This window comes from Oryctolagus cuniculus, chromosome 17 (genome assembly GCF_051225735.1).
Source record: "Oryctolagus cuniculus isolate XC-2025 breed Fujian yellow rabbit chromosome 17, ASM5122573v1, whole genome shotgun sequence".
Taxonomy (NCBI): Eukaryota; Metazoa; Chordata; class Mammalia; order Lagomorpha; family Leporidae; genus Oryctolagus; species Oryctolagus cuniculus.
The window spans coordinates 63633005-63656614 of NC_142883.1; the positions used below are offsets into that span (position 1 = coordinate 63633005).

At 61.4% G+C, this 23610-nt stretch overlaps 2 protein-coding genes and 1 pseudogene across 24 annotated transcripts in view; 1 reads left to right on the forward strand and 2 right to left on the reverse strand.

The window, feature by feature from the left end:
• Window positions 1-343: 343 nt before the first annotated feature.
• Window positions 344-897, reverse strand: LOC149121291 (glucose-induced degradation protein 4 homolog pseudogene; annotated as a pseudogene).
• Window positions 851-14295, forward strand: LOC138843096 (ATP synthase mitochondrial F1 complex assembly factor 2). 17 transcript variants are annotated; one of them, XR_016223672.1, is made up of 9 exons: window positions 1116-1440; window positions 8289-8333; window positions 8560-8705; window positions 9505-9675; window positions 10055-10152; window positions 10736-10838; window positions 12325-12437; window positions 12808-12923; window positions 13936-14295. XR_016223672.1 is itself a non-coding variant. In XM_089317127.1 (9 exons), the coding sequence occupies exons 3-9, from the start codon at window positions 8697-8699 to the stop codon at window positions 14071-14073; spliced, it is 765 nt and encodes a 254-aa protein (XP_089173253.1). In that variant the 5' UTR covers window positions 1132-1440; window positions 8289-8333; window positions 8484-8696; the 3' UTR covers window positions 14074-14295. The 17 variants fall into 17 exon arrangements, 15 of the variants coding, with proteins under 15 accessions (XP_089173258.1, XP_089173254.1, XP_089173253.1 ...); XR_016223671.1 differs by having other exon boundaries at window positions 1125-1440; window positions 10758-10838; window positions 12325-12391; XM_089317127.1 differs by having other exon boundaries at window positions 1132-1440; window positions 8484-8705; window positions 10758-10838; window positions 12325-12476.
• A 687-nt stretch (window positions 14296-14982) lies between these two features.
• The window catches only part of LOC138843228 (dynein regulatory complex subunit 3), a 33515-nt gene continuing 24887 nt past the window's right edge, over window positions 14983-23610 (reverse strand). For all 7 annotated transcript variants that reach the window (XM_089317086.1, XM_089317082.1, XM_089317084.1 and 4 more), the window contains 4 exons: window positions 22808-22878; window positions 21877-22000; window positions 15391-15522; window positions 14983-15274 (listed from right to left, as the gene is read on the reverse strand). In XM_089317086.1, the coding sequence (XP_089173212.1) occupies window positions 15164-15274; window positions 15391-15522; window positions 21877-22000; window positions 22808-22878 (438 nt within the window). In that variant the 3' untranslated portion in view covers window positions 14983-15163. The remainder of the gene's footprint in view (window positions 15275-15390; window positions 15523-21876; window positions 22001-22807; window positions 22879-23610) is intronic.

Consider the following 23610-nt stretch of genomic DNA (forward strand, 5'->3'; position numbering starts at 1 on the left):
GTCTGAGACGGCAACTACTTCCGGGTAACGCCATAAATCAGACACTAAGGCAAGGCCTCCACGCAGCAATGAACTCGGGCAGCCAGAGGATGCCAGCACCGCAGGGACGCCGAGGTGCCTCCAGGCTTGGTGCTGGTGACAAAGGTGTTCCCTGCGAAACCTGCCAGAGCACTTGTAGGTACCGTCATCTGCTGACCTTGGCACTGGGGAAGCGTTTGGAACAGCTGAGCCACACTCGCTCACCCACAGCTCTGACCTGCAGCTCCCGTCCTGTGGGCGATTCTCCCTGAATTCCATAGAGTTTGGGGGTTTCACAGCCGCTCGAGAGGGCGGGGAAGGGCATGGCAGTTAATAAGATGCTGACAGCACCCGGGCGGAAAGTGCCCGGTCTGAGCAGCCAGCAGTCGTGGGTTGCACCGGGAGATCCTGCTCTGCCCGCAGCAAACTCCAGCAGGAGGAGGGCCCCAAGAGGAGGACCCTGGACAGCGGGTCTCGGTCTGGGAGACTCGGGGAGGCTCCCTCAGGGTCTTAGCAGGCGGGAGGACCCGGCCAGAGGGTCCTGCAGCACCACCTCTACGTCGTACGAATTCCCCTTGCTCTTCTGGTGGGCACGGAACTCGGAGCCGCTGTAGAGCAGGCTGGTGGCCACGCCGGGCTGCTGGGTGTTGATGGGCGGCGGCGGGTTGAGCGAGGCCGCGGACGCGGCAGACGCACTGGCCGGCGGGGGGCACTCGGTGCGCACCGGCATCGCGGGGAAGGGGCAGGGGAGGGGAGAGGAACCGCCACCGTTGCCGCGCGCGTGCCGGGCCGTTAGGGGCACAGCGCGCACGCGCGGGGCACGGGCGGGGGGGGGGCGCCCGCTCGCTGCGCACCGAGCACTCCGGCCGCCCCCGCGACCCTGGACCTGCGAGCAGGGCCTCCCGGTACTGAGCTCAGACCCCTACTCTACTTTCCCTCCACGTGCTCCGGAGCGCCGGGGAGGGCGGGAGCAAGCTCACGCAGCGCTTCCGCCCATTGGCGAGCAGAGAAAACACGTGGCGGGCAGCGCGAGGGCACTTCTGGGAATTGTAGTCTTATTCCGGAGGCGCGGCGCGGAGGAGGGGCGGGGCGAGGAGCGTTTGTGCTGCAGGTTCTCCGGCGGGGGCGGGGGCGGTGTGCGCAGGAGGCGCGCGGCGGCTACGGTGCGCCGTAGGGCTTATGCGGAAGATGGCGGCGTCCAGAGGCGGCTGAGGGGATCCGGGGAGGCGTGAGAGGTTTCCGTACAGCCGGACAGCGCGGCTTGGTCTCGCGCCCCGCGTGCGCCCGAGGCCCTTGGGGCGCGATGTGGAGTGTGGAGGAGCTGCCTCCGGCTGCGGGACCGGGGGCGCCGCCTCCTGACTCGGCCCGTGGGGCCGGGGCCAGCCCTGGGGTCCCCGGCCCGGGCCTACGCGCCGCCGACAGGTGAGGGGCCACGTCGGGCTGGGGTGGGCTGAGAGCGAGCTTTTGGGCGTGCAGGGCCGGGCGGCGGGACCGGGCTCGCATGGTTAATGGGAGCACGAGGCGTCTGCTAAGGGAAGCGAGGGTCAGCCGAGGTTTCAAACGGGGCAGGTTCGGGTCGCGGGTCAGGACTTGGCCAAGGTCACAGGGCAGAGGTCAAGGCTGCAGCTTCCTGGCCGTGTCTAGCCGTCTGTCCTGAACAAGTGGGCGACCCCTCTGCCTCCCAACTCGAGGAGGCCTGTGGGAGGCGGTGACGCTGGTTCCCCGCAGGAGCGGGGTTTGGGGGTGGGGCGGGGGGACATCGGGAGTGGCGTCTCTTTCCGCTGTTTTCCTGGGCCGGGGGCGCAGCAGGGGTGAGTGTGTGTAGCCAGGTGACCAAGCTGAACCTCTAACCCGCCGCGGCGATCCGAAGTCAGGAGCCAGGAGCTTCTTCGGGTCTCTCACGCGGGTACAAGGACTTGGGCCATCCTCCACTGCTTTCCCAGGCCACAGCAGAGAGCTGGATCAGAAGTGGAGCAGCCGGGACTCGAACCGTAGCCCATATGGGATGCCAGCACTGCAGGCGGCGGCTTTACCTACTACACCACAGCGCCGCCTCCTGGTTATACAAATGAGATGTGTCGTGTGTGTGTGTGTGTGTGTGTGTGTGTGTGTGTGTGTGTGTGTGTGTTCCCCCCCCCCCCCCCCCCCCCGTCAGGGCCCGCAGGTGTGCCAGGAAGAGCCATTAGCAGAAAAGGACGGGCGTCCCCAGTGGGGCCCAGCACCAGCAAAGGGCGCAGAAGGAAAGGGTTGAAATGGAGGCGGCTCACTTGGCCTTGGACCCGCCGGCTTCCTCTGGAGTGCGGATCCCCCGGATGTCCCCAGTGCGTGGTCGGCAGTCAGATGCAGAGAAAACACGCGTGGATGAGGGAACGCAGCAAGGGGCGAGGAGACACGGAGACCAGGCCCCCGCGTGCACGCGCGCGCGCGTGTGTGTGTGTGTGTGCGTGCGTATGTGTGTGGGTGCGTGCGTGTGTGCATGCCTGTTTGTGTGCGTGCGCTCATGTGTGTGCGTGCATGTGCGCATGTGCGTGTCTGCGTTCTAGAAGGCTCCTCCAGTTCTCAGCTTCAGCATGGGGGAAGTCGCGCCAGGCCGGTTGTTCTCGGGGGAGACTGCAGTGTGGCCCTGAGGTCATCAGAGGCCGGGGCAGGGGGGTTAGGAGAGGGTCTCTGAGGCGCTGGGAGACTTGATGTGACAGCCTGGCTCCATGCTGCCCCGTGTGGGAGGTGTCCTGGCTGCGTGGGCATGCCCAGTGGGGCCTTGTCTGTCGCCTGGGCCACACGGCTGCTCCAAGTGTGTACCGGCACCCCCTACCCCAGCCCCGGCAGCCTCCTAGGGTGCGCTGTGAAATCCAGGCAGGGTTTGTTATGCGTAGACCAGGAAGCTAGCCTGCTACTTGTTTTCTTTTTTTTTTTTTGGAGCAAATGACAAATAAAGTTTTATTGGCACAGAGACAGTGCTCTTTCATTTACCCGTCATTTCCAGGTGCTTTCACCGAACGGGCAGTTGGGAGTTCCCAGCAGAGACCGCGTGGCCTGCAAGGCCTGGAATTTGTGTCTTGTGGTTCTTGTTTTATTTATTCATTTTTATTTGAAAGGCAGAGTTACGGGGGTGGGGGGAGAGGGAAAGAGACAGAGAGAGAGAGCGCAAGAGCACTTGGGCCATCTTCCACTGCTTTCCCAGGCCACAGCAGGGAGCTGGATCAGAAATGGGGTAGCTGGGACTCGAACCGGCGCCCATCTGGGATGCCCGAGTCACAGGTGGCAGCTTAACCCGCCATACGCCACAGCACCAGCCCTGCCTTGTGGTCTTGACAGGAAGTTTGTCAGCCCCTGGCCTGCATGTCAGAGCTGTCTGGAAAATAGCGTGTTCATACATTTGGCCTGGGGCAAAAAAAAAAAAAAGAGTTGAGCACTTCATCGAGAGCTGATTCGCTTACGCTGCAGGTCATTCTCTTTCGGTCAGATTCAGGGGGTGTTAGTACATTCCGATCGCGCACTCTGCATCACGCTCAATTTTGGAGCATTTCTGTCACCCCCAGAAGGAACTCTTACCCTGCAGTTATCATCTCCCCTTACCCTGTCCACCCTCCAGCCACGGGCAACCGCTACTGCCCTGTCTCCATTTCTAGATTGCTCTGCGTTGGACATTTCAGGTAAAGAGAGTGTAGTCTTTTAAAACCTATTTAGGGGGCCGGCGCTGTGGTGTAGCGAGTAAGCTGACGCCTGCAGTGCTGGCATCCCATATGGGCGCTGGTTTGAGTCCCGGCTGCTCCTCTTCCCATAAAACTCTCTGCTGTGACCTGGGAAAGCAGTGGAAGATGGCCCAAGTCCTTGGGCCCCTGCACCCACGTGGGAGACCTGGAAGAAGCTCCTGGCTCCTGGCTTTGGATCGGCACAGTTCCAGCCGTTGCAGCCATCTGGGATAGTGAATCAGTGAATGGAAGACCTCTCTCTCTCTCTCTGCCTCTCCTGTCTCTCTGTAACTCTGACTTTCAAATGAATAAATAATCTTTTTAAAAAATCTATTTGTAAAACCTTTTTAGCTGATATATAAAAATTGTACACTCTGACGGGGTCCCACATGATGTGTCAGTGCATCGCACACGCCGTGAGAACTCAAATCGGTTACCATGGGAGTCCCGGGGCCGGCAAGGTTTCAGCCCACAGGCCGTGTAAGGAACACAGAACCATGTGGTCTCAGCAGGGCTGGACAGAAATTCAGTAAACCTGCAGCAGGCTGAGTTTCTTTCTTTCTTTTTTTTTTTTAAAGATGTATTTATTTATTTGAATGTCACAGTTACACAGAGAGAGAAGCAGAGGCAGAGAGAGAGAGGGCAGGTCTTCCATTCTCTGGTTCACTCTCCAATTGGCCACAGTGGCTGAGCTGAGCCGATTTGAAGCCAGGAGTCAGGAGCTTCCTCCAGGTCTCCCTCGCGGGTGCAGGGCCCCAAGCACTTGGGCCATCTTCTACTGCTTTCCCAGGCCACAGCAGAGAGCTGGATGGGAAGTGGAGCAGCAGGACTTGATCTGGTGCCCATATGGGATGCCGGCGCTGCGGGCAGCAGCCTCACCCACTCTGCCATGGCGCCGGCCACCTGTGGTGGTTCTAGCTGTAGTTTCTGGAGAAGCCTTTGTGTTGCCTTGCACCGCGACTGCGCAGATTCCCACCCGCAGCCTCCGAGGGTGCCCTCCCTCACCTCCTAGCTGGTGTGCGTTATCTCCTGCACCTGACAAGGGAGACGCTCTCTCCCCGGGCTGGCTCTGCGCTCCCGTGGCGATTCGCCGTGCTGAGCCTTTGCTCGGGTCCCTTTGGGCATCTGTGTGTCCTCCTTCGAGGGGTGTCTGTGTACAGCTCTTGCTCTCTCTCTGGCTCCTTTGGGTGCTGTTTTTGGGCTGAAATTGCTTCTTTGTGCCCCCTCGTCAGGGGCAGAGTTTGTGAATATTTTCTCCTGTTCTGTGGGTTGTGCCTTCGCTCTGTTGATTGACTGTTGCACTGCTGTAAGAGGGTTTTTAGTTTGATGGGACCCCACTTGTCTGTTTTTTGCCTTCGTCTTTAAGGTCGTATCAAGTATTCGTACTTTTGGTTCTTTAAAGATTGATTGATTGATTTGAAAGGCAGAGTTACAGAGGGAGAGAGAGAAGAGAGGTCTTCCACCCACTGGTTCACTCCCCAGATGACTGCAATGGCTGAAGCTGTGCTGATCTGGAACCAGGAGCTTCCTCCAGGTCTCCCACGTGGGTGCAGGGGCCCAAGTCCTTGGGCCATCTTCTACTGCCTTCCCAGGTCATAGCAGAGAGCTGGATCGGAAGAGGAGCAGCCGGGACTAGAACCAGTTCCCATGTGGGATGTTAGCACTGCAGGTGGCATTTTAATCTGCTACGCCTCCATTACTTTTTGTCACTTGATGTTCCACTGTGTACATGGACTGTATTTCATTTTATCCGTTCATTCACTGATAAGGCATTTGGATTGGTTCTACTTTTTGCCTATTATGAATAATTTTGCTGTTGACATTTGTGTACACTTTTCAAAAAATTGTATTTTCATTCTGTCTGAAAGGCAGAGACAGACAGAGGTCTCCCACTCACCAAAGGCCCACAACGGCCAGGGCTGAGCCCAGGAGCCCAGGGACTCCACCCCAGTCTCTCCACAGGAGTGACAAGGAAGCAAACTCCTGAGCCATGAGCCTCCGCCTCCAGCACACTGGCGGGAAGCTGGATTGGAAGCAGAGTAGCTGGGGCTCGAATGGGCAGCTCTGATCCAGGGTGTGGGTGTGCCAGCAGCCATCTACGCTGCCGTGCCAGGCACCCGCCCTGTGCGTGCAGGTTTTCTGTGGGCCCTGGAACTGCCGGGTCAGATGGTGACATTAACTTTCTCCCGACGGGGGCTGCGCTGGGTCACAGGCCCCGGCAGCAATGCGTGGGGATTGATTGCTCCACATCCTTGCCAACAGTTACTGCTATTTTTAAAATGTTTATTCGGGGCTGGCGATGTGGTGCTGTAGGTTAATCCTCCACCTGCCGCACCACCATCCTATATGGGTGCCGGTTCTAGTCCCAGCTGCTCCTCTTCCCATCCAGCTCTCTGCTATGACCTGGGAAAGCAGTAGAGGATGGCCTAAGGGCTTGGGCCCCTGCACCCACATGGGAGACCCGGAGGAAGCTCCTGGCTCCTGGCTTTGGATGGGTGCAGCTCCGGCTGTTGTAGCCATTTGTGGAGTGAACCAGCGGATGGAAGACCTCTCTCTCCCTCTGCCTCTCTGCAACCCTGCCTTTCAAATAAATAAAAATCTTTAAAAAGCAGAAAGCCCAGAGCCGGTGGTGGGAACGCAGTTGCGTGAGCCATCACCCCTGCTTCCCGGGGTCTGCACTAAGCTGGAGTCGGGAACGAATCAGGTGTCAAATCGGTGCACTCTGACGGGGGACGTGGTGTCTCAGCCTCTACACTAAACAGCTGCCCAGGTCTTTTTGACAACAGCTGTGCGGCAGGGCGTGAGGCGGGATCTCCACCTGTGGTCTTGGTTTGCATCTCCCTACTTGTGAACGACCTCACGTGTGTTTGCACGTGCTTCTCGGCCACGTGTATATTTTCTTTGAGAAAAATGTCTATTTTAAAATCCCTCTTCCATTTTTTAATTGGGTTGTCTTTCTATTGTGGATTTCTTAAGGGTTCTTTATGTTATCTCGCCTGGAGATTTTGCTACCTAGAAATACAGCTGCCCCTAGGGGTGCAGACAACAGAGGCGGCCACCAGATGGCACTGTTTTAAAGGATAAAGGCGCTGGGGCCGCGCTGAGACCGGCACTTCCTCTTCCTGGTGCACTGTGGGAGTTGTAGATCCTGAGACTTTGGGCCGGTCCAAACAGAAGGCCAGCCTGGACACTGGCGGCTGCTAGGTTTCCAGGCCATTAGCAGGAAGCTGCTTAGTTGGTTGGGGACACGGGGTCCCCGTCCTTACTCTACGGGAAAGCAGAGAGACAGAGACCCCCGTCTGCTGCCCCCCCAGTCTGCACTGCCTGCAGCATGCATGGCCGTGCCGGGCTGAAGCCAGCAGCCTGGGACGCAGGCCAGGTCTCCCCCGTGGGTGCAGGGACCCAGCCGCTTGGGCCATCGCCTCCTGCCTCCCAGGCTGCACTGAGGCAGGGAGCCGGGACTCGTGACCCAGGCACCCTGACGTGGATGCCGCCGTCCTGTGTGACGTTCAAGTGCCCACCAAACACCCACCCCGGCTTCCTGTCTTTAACAGGAGTGACACCGGTGTGGCGTGGAAACATGGGAACCCTGTGTCTGGCGAGAAACCCACGCCCTCTGCCCATCGTCCTGGGCCCAGGATGCACACGGCAGGGCCTTTGAATCTTCAGAGTCTGTTTGGATGAGTGAAGTGTTTAACTTAACATTGTCCTTTTTAAAGCTTGAGAGCAAACTAAGGGATCTCCTTTTCCTCCACACACTGCATTGCCATTTTCTGTAAAGATTTATTTATTTATTTGAAAGACAGAGTTACAGAGAAGGAGAGACAAAAAGACAGACATCTTCCATCCGCTGGTTCACTCCCCAGAGGGCCACAAGGGCCAGGGCGGGGCCAGACTGAAGCCAGGAGCCAGGAGCTTCTTCCAGGTCTCCCACGCAGGTGCAGGGGTCCATCTTGGGCCATCTTCCACTGCTTTCCCAGGCCATAGCAGAGAGCTGGACCAGAAGTGGAGCAGCCGGGACTCGAACCGGTGCGCATATGGGATGCCAGCACTGCAGGCAGTGGCTTTACCCGCTACGCCACAGCGCCAGGCCCAGGCCTTAGGTTTTAATCCTTGCAGGGTAAAGGAGTATGTGTTTACAGCATCGTCGAAGATATTATTCAAGTTGTTTTCAAAAGAAAATGCTGAACACTGATTTTTTTTCTTCCCCTTCTTAAAGCAAAGGTTTGGAGTTCCTGCTGAATAGATGCGCAAGCCGGTTAATTAGGTTAATTAATTGGGGAGAGGGGGTGGGAGGCGCTCCTGGGAGCTCTACCTCCTGCCCACACACCACACACGCGTGCACACACACACGTGCACTGCACACGCACACACTGGCTTCTCCTGAGAGGCCCAGAGTCTTGCCCGAATGGGTCTATGACTTTCACCCAGTCTGGGATGTGTGCGGGGCGTGGGCGGCCGTGGGGGTGGCCCAAAATCCATCCGCGCTAGCGAGCCGTCTGCACACACGGGGCGGGGGCCCCCAGAGCCGCGGCGGCGTGGTTTCAACTGCCTTAATGAAGCAATCGTCTCTTACAGAGAGGAAGAGGTTTTACCAGAACGTGAGCATCAGCCAGGGCGAAGGTGAGTGTCTGAGCTCTGTGCGTGGACGGCCGGCAGCGCGGGCTCCTTTGCTTGCTTGCTTGCTTGCTTGTTTTATTTTTTTCTTTATCCGCTGCCACTTCAGTGGCGGGATTGTCCTTTGCGCTTTCGTCCCTACGCGTTTCCGTAAAGGGACTCCGGCCAAATACAGGCTCGGCCCCCGCTGCCCCGTGACGACCCCTGAGAGGCCTTCATTTGCTGTCCCGAGGTGGCTTTGAGATAAACCTGGACCACAGGAAGCTGAAGACGCCCCAGGCCAAGCTCTTCACCGTGCCCAGTGAGGCCCTGGCCATTGCCGTGGCCACCGAGTGGGAGTCCCAGCAGGACACCATCAAGTCCTACACCATGCACCTGGTAACAAGCCCGGGGCTCCCTTCCACGTCCTGGCAGGGCCCGGGGGTGGGGGTGGGAGGGCTCCGGCCTGCCCGGGACAGCCGCACGTCTCGCCAGGCTCTCTCCCCAGCGGCCTAGCCACCGCAGTCCCTTGCGTGGCCCCTCGCATGGCCAGCTCTGGTCTGAGGACATTCGGACATTCGTCACCTCTGCCGGCTGCCCGGCCCTCTTCTCTGTCACGGCGGCTCATCCTGCGTCCGGGTTGTCGCTGTTGCTTTTTTTTTTTTTTTTTTTTTTTTGGCGTCTGCACAGGTCCTGTCTGTCTCCCCTGCTGCCCGCTGAGCGACAGAAGGGCAGGGGCCACGTCCCTTGCACTCTTAACCAGCGACAGCCAGCCCCTGGCGGGAAGCCTCGTTGGCACTCGGTAAATCCTGGCTAAAGGCAGCAGGGGCAGGAAGGCTCCCATAGTGCCAGCCCCGCCCGTGCCCACCGAGGGGGCTGCTTGAGGCCCCCAGGTCCAGCCCGCAGCTGCCTGACGGTGACCCTGGGCAAGGGGCTCCCTGACGGTGACCCTGGGGAAGGGGCTGCCGCTTGCTCGGCCCTGGGCCCCCCGCCTCTAAAAGGTGGGTGAAGAGCGCTCGCCTCAGGGAGCTGTGGTCAGCGCAGGGGGCGCCCCGCCTGAGGATGGTGGCTCCCACCCTGGCCCACCAACCCGGAGGGCGTCCTGTTGAGGGGCCAGCCTGCTCCTTGGCCAGCAGATGAGCTGGGGGCGACCAGGGCCGCAGACAGCGCACTGAGCAACCTCTTATTGTCCAGGCAGATCTCAGAACCAGTGTGGGTGCGGCCTGGATGTCAGCGTCCCCGCTGCCTGTGTGCTAAGGGCGCCCGCTGGAAAAGCCGTTCTGTCAGATCTGTGTCCCATTCCTGCCTACGGGTCTTATTCACTGTGTCTGACCGCCCCGGGCCTCAGTCTCTTACATCTGTGAAATGGGTATGATAATTGTACCTACTCCAGAGCTTTGTCATGGGGATTAAATTAGATAGGTACTTTGTTTTTAAATTTTTATTTATTTTAAAAGTCAGAGCTACAGAGAGAGGGACAGACACAGAGAGCAGTCTTTCATCTGGGGGTGAACTAGCGGGTGGAGGATGTCTCCCGCTGTCACTTCTCTCGTTCTGTAAATCAATGAATCCCGAGACCTCGGGGAGGCCCACCGCGCTGCTGCGAGCATCCCACAGCTGCCCCGGCACACGGGAGCACAGTCCCCGCCGCTCCAGGGCTCCCCGCCCTGCTGCCCTGCACCCGGCTTTCGGCCGAGCCCAGCCGGTGCTGACGGCCGCCCCCTCCCCTCACCCACCTCTCCCCGCAGACCACCCTGTGCAACACGTCCTTGGACAACCCGACCCAGCGGAGCAAGGACCAGCTGATCCGAGCGGCCATCAAGTTTCTGGACACTGACACCATCTGGTAAGTGACGCCCTGGCGTGAGCAGGTCCCGGGGGCCCTGGTGGGTGGGGAGGGGCCCGCTGTTCTGCACACGCACGGCCTCTCTCCTCCTCTCCCTTGCGCGAGACCATGGCTTTCCACGGCGTCCACCTGGGTTGGCGGTCTGGGGACACCCCTGCAGCCCGGCTCCCCCTTAGCCAGCTGGGTCTCCGTGTCTCTCGGTCAGCGCGAGGGCCACAGCCTGGCCTTGAGGACCGTGTGTCCACACCGAGAGGGGGGTGGGCTCCTGAGAGGGCAACGAGCCATTCGTGTGCGTCTCTGGGAAGGCGGCAGCGACCGGGCCGGGGCTCAGCCTGCGTGCTGTGGCTCTCGCCCCAGAGGGTCCGGTTTCTGTAGATGGGTGGGGTGGGGTGTGTGGCCTGGGAACATGCATTTCTCACGGGCTCCCAGGTGCTGCCGCTGCCGCTGGCCCCAGGACTGCCACTTTAGGGGAGAGCCTTGCAGGGCTGGGGGCGGGGCCAGGGCGGAGCAGCCTGTGCCCTCCCCCTTTGTGGTTTCCTTTGCGGTCACCGAATGAAAGAATTGTACTTTTCCATTAATGAAGGTGGTTTTTTGCCATGAATTAGCTACAGGGTGGAAGAGCCCGAGACCTTGGTGGAGCTCCAAAAGAATGAATGGGATCCAGTTATAGAGTGGGCTGAGAACAGGTAAGAGGTGGCACAGACCGGCCGGCCCGGGCAGGCCGTGGAGGCCTGGCTGGTACCACACCGCCAGCGCCCCGAGCGTTCGGAGCTCAGGGTGCCCTTGGGGCCCGGCTCCCCTCGGGCGTTCTGAGACCGCGCGCCTTGCAGAACAGCGGTCCCTTGGGAGACACGTTCAGCGAGCCCGCAGCAGGCGCAGGGCCAGTCCAGCGCCCTCCGGGAGGGGCAGGATCCCGGCAGGATCCGCCTAGGTCCGGGGCAGGAGCAGGGCAGCGGTGCCGGTCTGCGCGCCAGCTCCGCGACCGTGAGCGGGAGCCGTGTGCCTCTGGGCCACTGAGTCCGTCCAGCTTCAGTTTCCTCATCTGCGAGTAGGGCCGGTGGTGTGGGGAGGACCCCAGGAGTGGGTGCGTTCAGTGCCGAGCCCACAGTTAATGCGCAGATTTGGGGGACACTTTTCATTCTTCTCTTCATCGCCATGACTGCAGTGTCGGGCGCTGCTCATGCGTCACGGGTCACGTCCGTGGGCGCAGGGTTCAAGGAGTTGCTGATACCCGGCGTCTTCCTTAATGGGAAGAGCTTTTTTTTTCTTTTAAAGATTTATTTATTTGAAAGGTGGAGTTAAGAGGCAGAGAGAGAGAGAGAGAGAGAGGTCTTCCATCCGCTGGTTCACTCCACAAATGGCCATGATGGCTAGAGCTGTGCCGATCTGAAGCCCGGAGCCAGGAGCTTCTTCTGGGTCTCCCATGTGGGTGCAGAGGCCCAAGCGCTTGGGCCATCTTCTACTGCTTTCCCAGGCCATAGCAGAGAGCTGGATCAGAGGTGGAGCAGCCAGGACTCGAACTGGTGCCCACATGGGATGCCAGCACTGCAAGCGGCGGCTTTACCCACTGCGCCACGGCTCTGGCCACCCTAAAAGGCTTTTTTTTTTTTTTTTTTTTTGACAGGCAGAGTGGACAGTGAGAGAGAGAGAGACAGAGAGAAAGGTCTTCCTTTGCCGTTGGTTCACCCTCCAATGGCCGCTGCAGCAGGCGCACTGCGCTGATCCGAAGGCAGGAGCCAGGTGCTTCTCCTGGTCTCCCATGGGGTGCAGGGCCCAAGCACCTGGGCCATCCTCCACTGCCCTCCCTGGCCACAGCAGAGAGCTGGCCTGGAAGAGGGGCAACCGGGACAGAATCTGGCACCCCTACCGGGACTAGAACCCGGTGTGCCGGCGCCGCCAGGTGGAGGATTAGCGTATTGAGCCGCGGTGCCGGCCACCCTAAAAGGCTTTTAAAATATTTGAAAAACAAGTATCCCATGCTGTATTTAAAAAAAATTAATTTGATGTATTTTTAAAAATTATTTATTTGAAATGTAGCAAGACAAGATAAAAAGGGTCTCACTGCTGGTTCACTCCCCAAATGCCTGCAACAGCCAAGGCTGAGCCAGGCCAGAGTCAGGAGACAGAAACTCCACACAGGTCTCGGGCAGGCTTTAAGCCTTCTCCTTGCAGGTACGGCGTGGAGATCGGCTCCTCCACCAGTATCATGGGACCCAGCATCCCCGCCAGGACTCACAAGGTGCTGGCCAACCACCTGGCATCCTACAACATGTGGGCCCTCCAAGGTGTGCCCGGAGAGCGCGTGCGCAGCTTCCTGTGGGCGGGTGACACACACTACACTCAGCACCCCGAGTGAGGGGTGGGGCCCGGGCGGGGGGAATGTCTGGGAGCTGGCCATCCACACAGCTCCGCGCCTCCTAGCAAGAAAGCCGGGCTTGGCTCTCCAGCCGATGTCTGCAATTACAAGCCCTTTGGGAACCCGCTGCGGGGCTGTGGGGCGGGGCTGCTCTAGTTGGCCAGGCTGGGCGGAAGAGGACGCCAGGGAAGAGGGCGTGGACCCCAAGGGTCGCAGCACACTCTCCCCCTCCCTTTCCCTGCTCGGGGGTGCAGGGGCTGCCTGAGGGCGTGGGCCTGACTCCGCTCGCGGCCCCGCAGGGATCGAGTTCGTGGTGACCCAGCTCAAGTCCATGGTGCTGACCTTGGGCCTGACCGACCTGCACCTGACGGTGGAGCAGGCCGTGCTGCTGTCGCGCCTGGAGGAGGAGTACCAGGTGAGGGTCGCGGCCCGGGGGGGCGGGGCAGGGGCACCGCACGTTCACCTAACCCTGGCCTGTGTTGCCGTCGAGTAAGTCCAGCCACCAGAATAAGGCCCGTCCGAGGCACCGGCAGGCACAGGAAGTGCCCCCACCTCCTCTTGTGCACAGCCCGGCCAGCTGGGGGCTGTGCGGGTGCCCGTTCTACACAGGGGGCCCCTGAGTCACAAGGCTGTCCCTCTGGGACCTGTGGGAGCAGGTTGGAGGGCTGCTGGCTGCCTGTGGGTGATCACCACGCCACCCTGGCCTGACTCAGCCCCTGCTTTGGCCAAGCCTGCCCACCCCGAGTCTCTTCCCGGCAGGGGCTGCTGCGTTCGCGGGCTCGGGGTTGCCGTCTTGCAGCCGTGCCTCCAACCTCGGCTGCCCTGAGGACTAGACAGAGAAATGCCTTCCTGTACCGTGTGCCCCTCCCCCGGCCGCTCAGGAGAGCCTCGGGGACAGGCACTGCCTGCGCCTGGCGGAGCATGCTGGGTACTCTGGATGCCAGGACCCACCACGCAGGAATGGGGAGGGGAGGGGCTGGGGGAGCCGGCTCGTGTGGTGTGGCAGAGTCCAGGTCCCTGGGCGAGCGGGGGCAGCAGCCGGCCTGGCCTGCCGGGCCCTGGCCGGGGATGAGCCCGCAGGCCAGTTTGGAGTCAGAGATGTTCAGACGGCCATGTCGCGTGTCCGAGGAGCACTCAGTCACAGGCCACTCCACGCCGGGGTCCTGGGAGCAGGGGCCGCAGGCGGGCTGGGTGCCCTCCCAGGAAATCCATGGGTGGTGTGGGTGCCCAGCCCGCCCAGCCGTGGGCAGCCACCGCCGGCCTGGGCCTATGCGCAGCTCCTAGACCACACAGGGAGGGTCGCCTGCTCCGGCCATCCACAGGAGTGGGTGACGGGGGGTCCTCCCCCAGCGCCCCTCAGCCACGCCGGTCTCCCACGTGATGGACCCGGCCAGGTGCCCGTCAGCGGCTGCTCTCCTCCTCCTCAGATCCAGAAGTGGGGCAACGTGGAGTGGGCCCACGACTACGAGCTGCAGGAGCTGCGGGCCCGCACGGCCGCCGGCACCCTCTTCATCCACCTCTGCTCCCAGAGCTCCACGGTCAAGCACAAGCTCCTGCAGGAGTGAGGCCGGGCGTCCGGGGGCGGGGGGGGGGCAGGACAGAGGCTGCACGGCCACAGCCCCCATCCCCCCAGCCCGGCCTGCACATCCTCCCCGAGTCACCCCAGGACTGCAGCCGACTCGGGGTGCCGCGGGCTGGCCAGCGGTGACGGAGGGGTGGGGCCGAGAGACTGGGCGAGAGACTTCCCCTCGACCCTAACTTTATTAAAATAGCCCTTTGCACTGGCAGTGTGTGGTGCCCCCAGGTCTCCCCCGCCGCGGCTCGGGGTCCCGAGATGGAGCAGCAGGGGAGCTGCAGGCTGCACGTGTGTCCCTGGCTGTGACGAGGCCGCCTGTGGAAGGGCGCCCCCGCGGGCCAAGCTGCTCGCTTCTTACTGTTCTGGAGAGCGACCCCTCGCTCTGGAAACAGCCCAGCGGGCCGGCACAGTCGCCGGGCGTGGGTGTGTGCGCTCAGCCTCCCCACGGGAGCCCAGAAGCCTCCGTGGCCCCGGGAACAGGCAGTGGGGCGAGCCCAGGCTTCCTCCGGCTGAATGGCCTCCCAGCTGCTCATCCCTGCTTCCCACGCGCTGTCTCCCGGGACCCCAGGACACCCCGGGGGGGAAGGCACTGTCCGGTGTTGTAAAATAGGCCACTCTGCCCACCCCCGCTCAGAGAGAAGCATGGTCGGCGGCACCCGCTCCTGCAGGGGTGAACAGGAGCCACAGCGCCCAGCTGGGCGGCTTGGCCCCGGCACCCAACACTGGGGGCAGCTGCAGCGTCTCCTGCAGGCCTGGCTCCGCAGCACCCACGGGCCTCGGGCTCGGCCCCCCGACCTGCAGCCCGCACTGGCGGTGCCCGGGTCCCAGGGGCAGCCGACGCCGGCCCCGCCCAGGCCCCAGCCTCTTCCTCCCATTCATACACGAACGTGGACTCGGGTTTGAAAGCACAGGGGAAGGGCGGCTCGGGCGTTTATTTCTCTCCGTATCTGGATGTTTTCCCACGAGCAGGGGAAAGACAGGTGCGAGGGGGCTGAGACCCCCTCCCCCCCAGCCCCGTGGCCGTCCTGGGACAGCCGGGGGCGCATGCGCGCTGCCGCCGGCTGGGGCCGCTGCGGCCGCTAGTCCATGTCGGGGCTCTCCAGGCTCTCCAGCTCTCTCTGCGCGTGGTCGATGTATTGATTGATCTCCCGCACCCGCTTGCGGTTCCGCGTGATCTCATCCCTGTGAATCTGAGGAGTGAAACCGAACCCCAGCGCCCTCCGTCAGACCCCTGTTAGCCCCAGCCCTCGCGGCGGTGGGGGGGTGGGGGTGGGAGGGGTCCAGCGCTGGCCCCACGCGAGCTCACCTTGTCCACCAGCTGCGTGCACCAGGAGTTGATCCTGGTCACCAGCTCGTCCTCTCGGTTGTCGATCTTCAGCAGGTGAATGTCGTGCGAGGCCCCGACGGCGTTAACGATCGTGTCCTTGTCCACGAACAGCTGGGGGGGGCGGAGGGGGGGTCAGCACGCTGCTCCGAGCCCACCGAAGGGTCCCCCACCCCCGCCCCGGGTGCACACGTGCCAGCCCTGCCTTGGCTGCCCTGGGCACCAGCAGGTGGTACCCCGCACCCTCCCTGGCTACCAGGGCAACCTCGCTGAGCACGCCTGTTCCCACAATGCTCCCCTCCCTCGGGCACTGACAAGGCTCACCTGCCCCAAACCTGTCAGCCAGGTGGAGACCGCTGGTGGCCGGCGGAGGACAGCGGGAGCCCAAAGCCGCGGGTGCTTGCCCGCAGTTAGGCTACACTGCCTCTCACGTCCACAGCAACACACTTGGGAGTCCAGGAGGGGTCTCCTCTTGCCTGCCCTTGCTCCTGACCTTGGTTTTGCCTTACGAAAAGCTGCCAAGGGGCTGGCATTTGGTGTCGCAGAGAAGACACTGCTAGGGACACCTGCATCCCGTATCCTCCGTGCCGGGCAGCGCTCCTGACCCCAGCTTCCTGCTGAGGCAGACCCTGGGAGGCAGCAGTGACGGCTCCAGTCGTCGGGTGCCCACCAGCCTCGGCCTGGCCCGGCCTGGGCTGTTGTTGGGGTATAAACCAGCGAATAGGAAATCTCCATTTCCCTGCCCGGCATGTCAATAAAAATTTAAGACACAGCATGTTACGGCTCTGCATCTCATGTCGGGGTGCTGGTGTCAGTCCCAGGATCCCAGATTCCAATGCAGCTCCGTGCTGATGTGCCGAGGAAGGTAGTGGAGGGTGGCCCAAGTGCTTGGGCCCCTGCCACCCACGGGGGAGACCCAGAGGGCACTCTGGGTTTCATCTTGGCCCAGCTGCACCTAATTTTTTTTTTTTTATTTGAAAGAGTTACACAGAGAGAGGAGAGGGAGAGAGAGGTCTTCCATTCACTGGTTCACCCTCCAACTGGCTGCAACAGCCAGAGCTGCACTGATTGGAAACCTGGAGCCAGGAGCTTCTTCCAGGTCTCCCACACGGGTGCAGGGGCCCAAGGACTTGGGCCATCTTCTATTGCTTTCCCAGTCCATAGCAGAGAGCTGGATCAGAAGTGGAGCAGCCGGGTCTCGAACCGGCACCCATATGGGATGCTGGCACTGCAGGTGGTGGCTTTACCTGCTACACCACAGCGCCAGCCCCTGAGATGTCACTGTTTCTGCAAAAAATATTCTGGCCAGACAGGTCAGATGCATTTGCGAAAACCGGCACATCCCGGGCTGCTCCTGAAGATTCCCCAGGCCCAAGGGGTTCTGGGTCTCAGCAGAGTCTGGTGGGACAGAAACCGTTTTCACCTTGTCTGTCTCGCCTCCCTGACTGGTCTGGCCACGGCTCCTTCTCAGAGTGCATGCTAACTTCTGGGGTGCTGGTTTTCTGCACCGTGCCACATCGGGGGGACCAGGGGTTGGGGGGCCAGGTCAGCTGCCGTGGGGCATGGGGCATCTGGACCCAGATAGCACAGTCGGGGAGAGAAATAAGAGGAAGTGACCAGGTTCCTTCTCTGTATGTCAGAAAGCCATGCCAGGTGGCAACAAGGGTTCAATGACAATCGCCGGTGCCGTGGCTCACTTGCCTAATCCTCCGCCTGTGGCGCCGGCACCCCGGGTTCTAGTCCCGGTTGCCCCTCTTCCAGCCCAGCTCTCTGCTGTGGCCCAGGAAGGCAGTGGAGGATGGCCCAAGTGCTTGGGCCCTGCACCCGCTTGGGAGATCAGGAGGAAGCACCTGGCTCCTGACTTCGGATTGGCGCAGTGCGGCTGTAGTGGCCATTTAGGGGGTGAACCAACAGAAGGAAGACCTTTCTCTCTGTCTCTCACTGTCTATAACTCTCTCTCTGTCTGTCTCTCTCTCTCACTGTCTAACTCTGCCTGACCAAAAAAAAAAAAAAAGACATACAATCTCAGGGCAGGCGTCTGGCGCAGCAGTTACGTCATCGCTTGGGATGCCCATGTTTCCATACTGGAGCGCCTGGTTCAAGTCCTGCCTACCCTGCCTCCCATCCAGCTCCTGGCTACTGCCCGTGCGTCCTGGGAGGACAGAGGTGGCTCAGGGACCCGGGTCCCTGCCACCCACGTGGGAGACCCCGATTGAATCCTGGGCTCGCGGCTTTGGCCTGGCCCAGCCCCAGTCGTGGGTCTTCGCGGGGAGTGCTCCAGTATACTGATCACCCCACCGTTTCCCTCTCTTGCTCTCTCTCTGTCTCTGCCTTTCACATGAAAATGAGAAAAGAACAAGTGTGCCATCTGCCCACCAAGAGCCTCAGGCAAGGGCTCAGAAGTGGGCGTCCTGGTTATTCTAGAAATAGCCGCCAGCGCGTCGATCCGTCCTCCCGGCTCCTCCTTCACCCTGGGAAGTGGGTCGTCGTGGCTGCCCTCTGAAGCCAGGCGGAGCGATGGGTCTCCCCCGGAGCCCGAGTGCAGAGAGGGGCTCTGGAGAGGCCGTGCGCCCGGCCGGCAGCCTGCTTGGATACCATGGCCTGCGTGCCGTTTGTAAGGGGCCAACGAAGGCAGCCTGGACCAAGGCGGTTAGGTAGGAATGGGAGCTGTCAGTTCTGGTCTCCAGGGTACCTGGAGGGGGCGGCCACTTCTGTTCTCTCCTGGACTGTGCTGTGCTTGGGATCGGGCTGGCCTCTGCTGCTCATACCGGAATTATCTTTTTTTTTTTTTAAACATCTATTTGAAAGGCAGAGTTACGGGGGCGGGGGATGGTTTTCCATCTGCTGGTTCATGTCCCAAATGGCTGCAATGGCCAGAGCTGGGCCGGTCCAAAGCCAGGAACCAGGGTCACCCATGTGGGTAGTAGGGGCCTAAGCACTCGGGCCATCCTCTGCTCCTTTCCCAGGTGCATTAGCAGAGAACTGGACTGGAAATGGAGCAGCTGGGACTCGAACTGGCACCCCTATGGGATGCCAGTGTCACAGGTGGAGGCTTAGCCCATTACACCATAGTGCCAGCCCCCTTTGTGGGCCAGCCCTTCCCCACCCCTGCAAGACAGCCTGTGTTGTTAGGGAGGGCCTGGCTCCTCCCGCCAAAACCTGCTTGCTTTGTCCGACGCGAGGTAGAGCAGCAGCAGGCCCCGCCGGGGCTCTGAGCCTGTCCTGGTATCCTGTGCCCTGGGAGCTGGACATGCCCCTCCTCTGCCCCACCCCCCGGTCTCCAGTATGCCCCCGTACCCACAGCAGCCCAGGAGTAGTTCTTATGGAGAGACTGTTCCAGACTCCCCTGCAGCTGCTGCAGAGCTCCGGGGCGAGGCAGGGGCCACTGCTGCGCCACCCCCCGTCTGTCTGGGTCTCACGGCTGTGCAGATACATGTCTTCCCAAGCCACTGCTCAGGGGCGCTTCTGAGAGCTGGTACCCCACCCCCACCCCGGAGAGCCCCTGTGGTGCCGGCACTCAATCAGGTCATCCTATCCATCTCCCACCCCAGGGCGCCCAGGACCCCACAAGTCCTCACCCCCACCCACAAAGGAGCCGCTCAGTCTGATGGGGCAGGGACTTGTGCCAGGGGAGGGAGGCAGCCTCCTGGGCCCGGCTGGGGCTCCTCAGGCCTGCAGTCACTTGGGCCCTCCCTGGCCGCCAGCTCCAGGCAAGTCTAGCCCTAGGAACACAAATCCCTTCTTGAGAGACGGCCTCATCCATGGGACTCCACCGGGTGGCGCTCATCACCACGTAAGAGGAGCTCAATTTTCTGCACAGTGGACATTGTTGCAAAATCTTGGGGTCGGGCTGGAGCTGTGGCGTAGTGGGTAAAGCCGCCCCCTGCAGTGTCCACATCCCATATGGGCGCCAGTTTGAGTCCTGGCTGCTCCACTTCTGATCCAGCTCTCTGCTGTGGCCTGGGAAAGCAGTGGAAGATGGCCAAGTGCTTGGGCCCCTGCACCTGCATGGGAGACCTGGAAGAAGCTCCTGGCTCCTGGCTTCAGATCAGCGCAGCTCCAGCAGTTGTGGCCAATTGGGGAGTGAACCAGCGGATAGAAGACCTCTCTCTCTCTCTCTCTCTCTCTCTCTCTCTCTCTGCCTCTCCTTCTCTAACTCTTTCAAAAACAAAACAAAAAAAAAGTGCAGTTTCACTTGAGGTCAAGTGGCCTGTGGGGTCAAGTCCAGCGCCTGGACGCCTCCCCCCCAACTGGAGTCCACAGTGAGGGTCCCCATGGTGGCTCTACAGTGACAACAGCCCAGGCTCTGCTTAAGTCACCCTAGAGCCTGGTCCTTGAAAGCTCTGGCACCTCGGCCAGTACGCCCGACCTCTGCCAGCCCCAGGTGCACCTGCTGTCCCTCATCTGTAAACAAGGGTGATAGACAGGTCGGGTATGCCCCATGCAAAAGTGCCCGGGCCGGAAGTGCTTCCAGTTTTGAAGCTTTTTTTTTTTTTTTTTTTTTTTGAGATTCTTGAAATATCATTTGCATAGACTTTACCAGTTTGAACATCCCCAGTATGTGTGTGGGGGGGGGGGGGATTCGTAAATCCAAAATTCTCCCAAAAGTGACAGTTTTCAAGGTGCCTACCGAAGCACCTCTGTGGGTGCAGTGAGTGACACGGATCATGGGGCCCTCGGGGTTGGGGGGGCTCTGCACTGCCGGCTGCCTCGGTCAGCAGGTGCTGCCCCAGGGTTCCCAGGCCTCATGAGCCAGCGGTAGATGGGTGGGAGGGGGGGCTGGCCACCGGAAGCACCAGCCCGGCCTGGTTCTCAGCCCTCGGCCTCCGGGACCCATGTTTCTGGTGCTGTTGCAGCCGTGGGAGTGAGCACCTGTCTGTCCTGTACCCGCTGGGTGTCACAGAGCTGCGGCAGGGCGTGGCGGTCGGCATTGCTGTGTGGACGATTCCAGAGCGGGCTCTCTCTGGGGCAGCCTTGCCTCCCGGCTCCAGTAGGGTGGCACTCTCCTCTGCTGGCCCACAGCAGTCGGCTGGGGTTAACACTGTGGCGTAGCAGGCAAAGCCGCTACCTGCAGTGCCAGTATAACCTGTGGGCGCCAGTTCGAGTCCCGGCTGCTTCTCTTCTGATCCAGCTCCCTGCTAGGGCCTGGGAAAAGCATCAGCAGATGGCCCAAGTGCTGGGGCCCCTGCACCCACGTGGGAGACCCGGATGGAGTTCCAGGCTCCTGGCCATCGCGACCACTTGGAGAGTGAACCAGTGGATAGACGATCTTACTCTCTGTCTCTCCCTCTCTGTGTAACTCTGACTTTCAAATCAAGAAATAAATCTTAAAGACACTGCCATCAACAACACACAGCACCATTCAGCTGTGGTTCGTGGCTGAGAGAGGCAAAGCCGGGGACAGAGAAGCCCTGTCCCCCATGCTGTCGGGCGTCTGTCTGTCTTTCTGGGACCGTGGGACAGAGGCTGTGTCTGCAGGAATCAGCCGAGCACGTGACAGAGGAGGGCGTGGTGCACACACCTGCACCATCTGGGGACGCCTCCCGGCTTCCATGCTGTGCCCCGTGCCCTGCTGCCCACACAGAGAGACAGACAGAGGGAGACCCACCTACACCAGACAGCGAGGGATGGCAATGCGAGACAGAGACCCTGAGGGTGTCTCCTCCAAGGGGCGGATGCTGGAGCTGGGGTCTCAGGGGCACAGAGACCAGAGGAAGAGCACACCGGAGAGCTGGACTCTCAGCTGTCTGGGAGACGGGACTGGCTCAGGCCGGGGCACTGGGCACCGGGCATGAGAAGGGCGAGAGGCAGTTGCTGACGCAGGGCAGGCCCGGTCATCGGCGTGTGGTGGGCTGCAGGAAGAGCTTGATCTAGGAGCCACAGGAAGCCATTAGCAGGCAACAGTGTCACAGGCTGGAGGGCAGCCTGAGAGGGTTGTTCTGGGGCTGAACGCACAGGGTGGCGGTGGCCGGGCTCGGCGTGACCAGCAGGGTGGGGGAGAGAAGCTGAGAATGTGGAATGCCAGCAGCAGGCATGCCGGGACACCTTCCAGGCCCTGGGCCCTTCCTGTCAAAGCCTGGGCTTTGTCCCAAACACACACACAGGCCAGGGCTGTGGCTGCGGTTGGGCCCGCCCATGCACAGGCCCCAGGCAAGGAGCGGGGAGCCTGGGCTGCCTCTTGCTTCCTGCCCACGTCCATCCCTGGACCGGGCCGGTGGGAAGCGGGAGAGCGTCCCGTTGCATCAGGAACTGTGCTGCTAAAAGTAAGACGACCTGCACGCGGGGACCACCTCAGACGCGACACGTTTGTAGTGGTGTCTTGTAGAAAGTTCCAGAAGCCCCGGCCTGCTGGAAAACTGACGCCACCCCCTCCTCGCGCCCTCCTTGGCTGACGGCGCCCCCACCGGGCACCTGCTGCGGGCTTCCTCTCTGGGTGGTGGGGGGGCCCTCCCCCGCGGCCGTGCTCACCGCTCGCACGTCGTCGGGCAGGTCCTCGTCCGGCTCGCCCTTGACCATCTTCTCCAGGGTGTTGATGGAGATCTCCAGCAGCTTCTCGTGGTGGTGGTTCTCCAGGTCCCGACACTGCGCCATCGTCCCGCCGGGAGTCAAGCAAAGGTCCCAGGACAGCTGGCCGGGGCTGCCCTGTGCCCCTGGGGTGGCGGCCGGGGTGGGGGTAGGGGCTCTAGCAGGTGCATGGCAGGCCGAGTGGCTCAGCCAGGGCCAGGCTGCCAGGGCCAAAGGTGGCTTCATCGCCTTCACTGCCCACAGGGTAGGAGGAGCTTAGGGGGCTGGGTGGGAGGTGCCTAAGACACTGGGTAGGAGGAGCTTAAGGGGCTGAGTGGGAGGTGCCTAGGGGACTGAGTGGGAGGAGCTTAGGGGCTGGGTGGGAGGTGCCTAGGACACTGGGTAGGAGGAGCTTAAGGGGCTGAGTGGGAGGTGCCTAGGGGACTGAGTGGGAGAAGCTTAGGGCACTGAGTGGAAGGTCTCTAAGACACGGTGGGAGGTACCTAGGGCACTGGGTGGGAGGTGCCTAAACACTGGGTAGGAGCAGCTTAGGACACTGAGTGGAAGGTCTCTAAGACACTGGGTGGGAGGTGCCTAGAGCACTGAGTGGGAGGAGCTTAGGGTAGTAAGTGGGAGGTCTCTAAGACACTGGGGGGGAGGTGCCTAGGGCACTGAGTGAGAGGAGCTTAGGGCATTGGGTGGGAGGTGCCTAAGATACTGATTGGGAGGAGCTTAGGGCACTGGGTGGGAGGGGCGAGGGCATGACCCTGCAGACGCTGCCGGCAAGGGGTCCTTGCTGGGTTTGCTTCACCCTTCCTGGCCTCGTGTTAAACCCCTCGCTCCCCCTGGAGGCCAGGGCAGCCCTCCCTACCCTGGGCCGCAGCAGCTAGGATATAGGCTTTGCACGTTCTCAATGAAGAGCCCCACCAGGTCGACAATGTTCCTCTCAAACATGCTTATGGTCTCCTGGAAATGAGAACGCACAGTCACCGTGCGTCTTCAGACGCCCAGCACCACGGCATAAACACCCTGGGGACCGAGCAGCCGCCTGCCCGCTCACACACCAGCCACCGTGCCCTCTCAGGCCCGACTCACTCGCCGCCAGCACCCTCCGAAGTGTCATGTCGGTGCCCTGTGCCGGGCCCACCTGTCACAGCCTGACTCCTCTCAACCCCCCCACACACACACACACACTCAACAGACAAACGCTGGAGGCAGCCACTGTGTGTGACTCTGGGAAAGTCACCTGACCTCCCCGAGCCTCGACTTCCTCATCTGTGAAATGGGTTCCCCACAGAATGCTTTGCAGGCTGCTGAGCAGAGTGCCCCCCGCCCCGCCGCCGCGAGCGCTGGCTGTTACCCCAGAACTCTCTCCATCATTGTTGCTTCCTGCGCTTAGAAGGGCACAGAGGCCTACGTGGGGACTTCTGCTGGCTCCCTCTGGAGCGCGGACACCCCCCCCCCCTCCGCCCCGCCTGATCCGCGGTGGGCCGCAGCTGGTGCAGGTGCACAGGGGAGGGGGGAGGGGGCCGAGCACGGGTCTGCAGGCCCAGCCGCTCCCTGGTAACACAAATGGGGCAGTGCCTGGGCTCCGGGGGACACGTGGATGTTGGAACGTGGTCTCCCTGCCTGGACTGCGTGGGAGAGCCGCGGCCCAGCCCTCCCCAGGGCCGCCAGCCGGCCAGCGCTCAGCTGCCT

Excerpts from the sequence above, each read along its gene's own strand:
- LOC138843096 (XM_089317127.1), top strand. Across the intron at positions 10,153-10,757 it reads CTGGACACTGACACCATCTG|CTACAGGGTGGAAGAGCCCG; the intron begins GTAAGTGACGCC and ends GCCATGAATTAG. Across the intron at positions 12,924-13,935 it reads GCCTGGAGGAGGAGTACCAG|ATCCAGAAGTGGGGCAACGT; the intron begins GTGAGGGTCGCG and ends CCTCCTCCTCAG.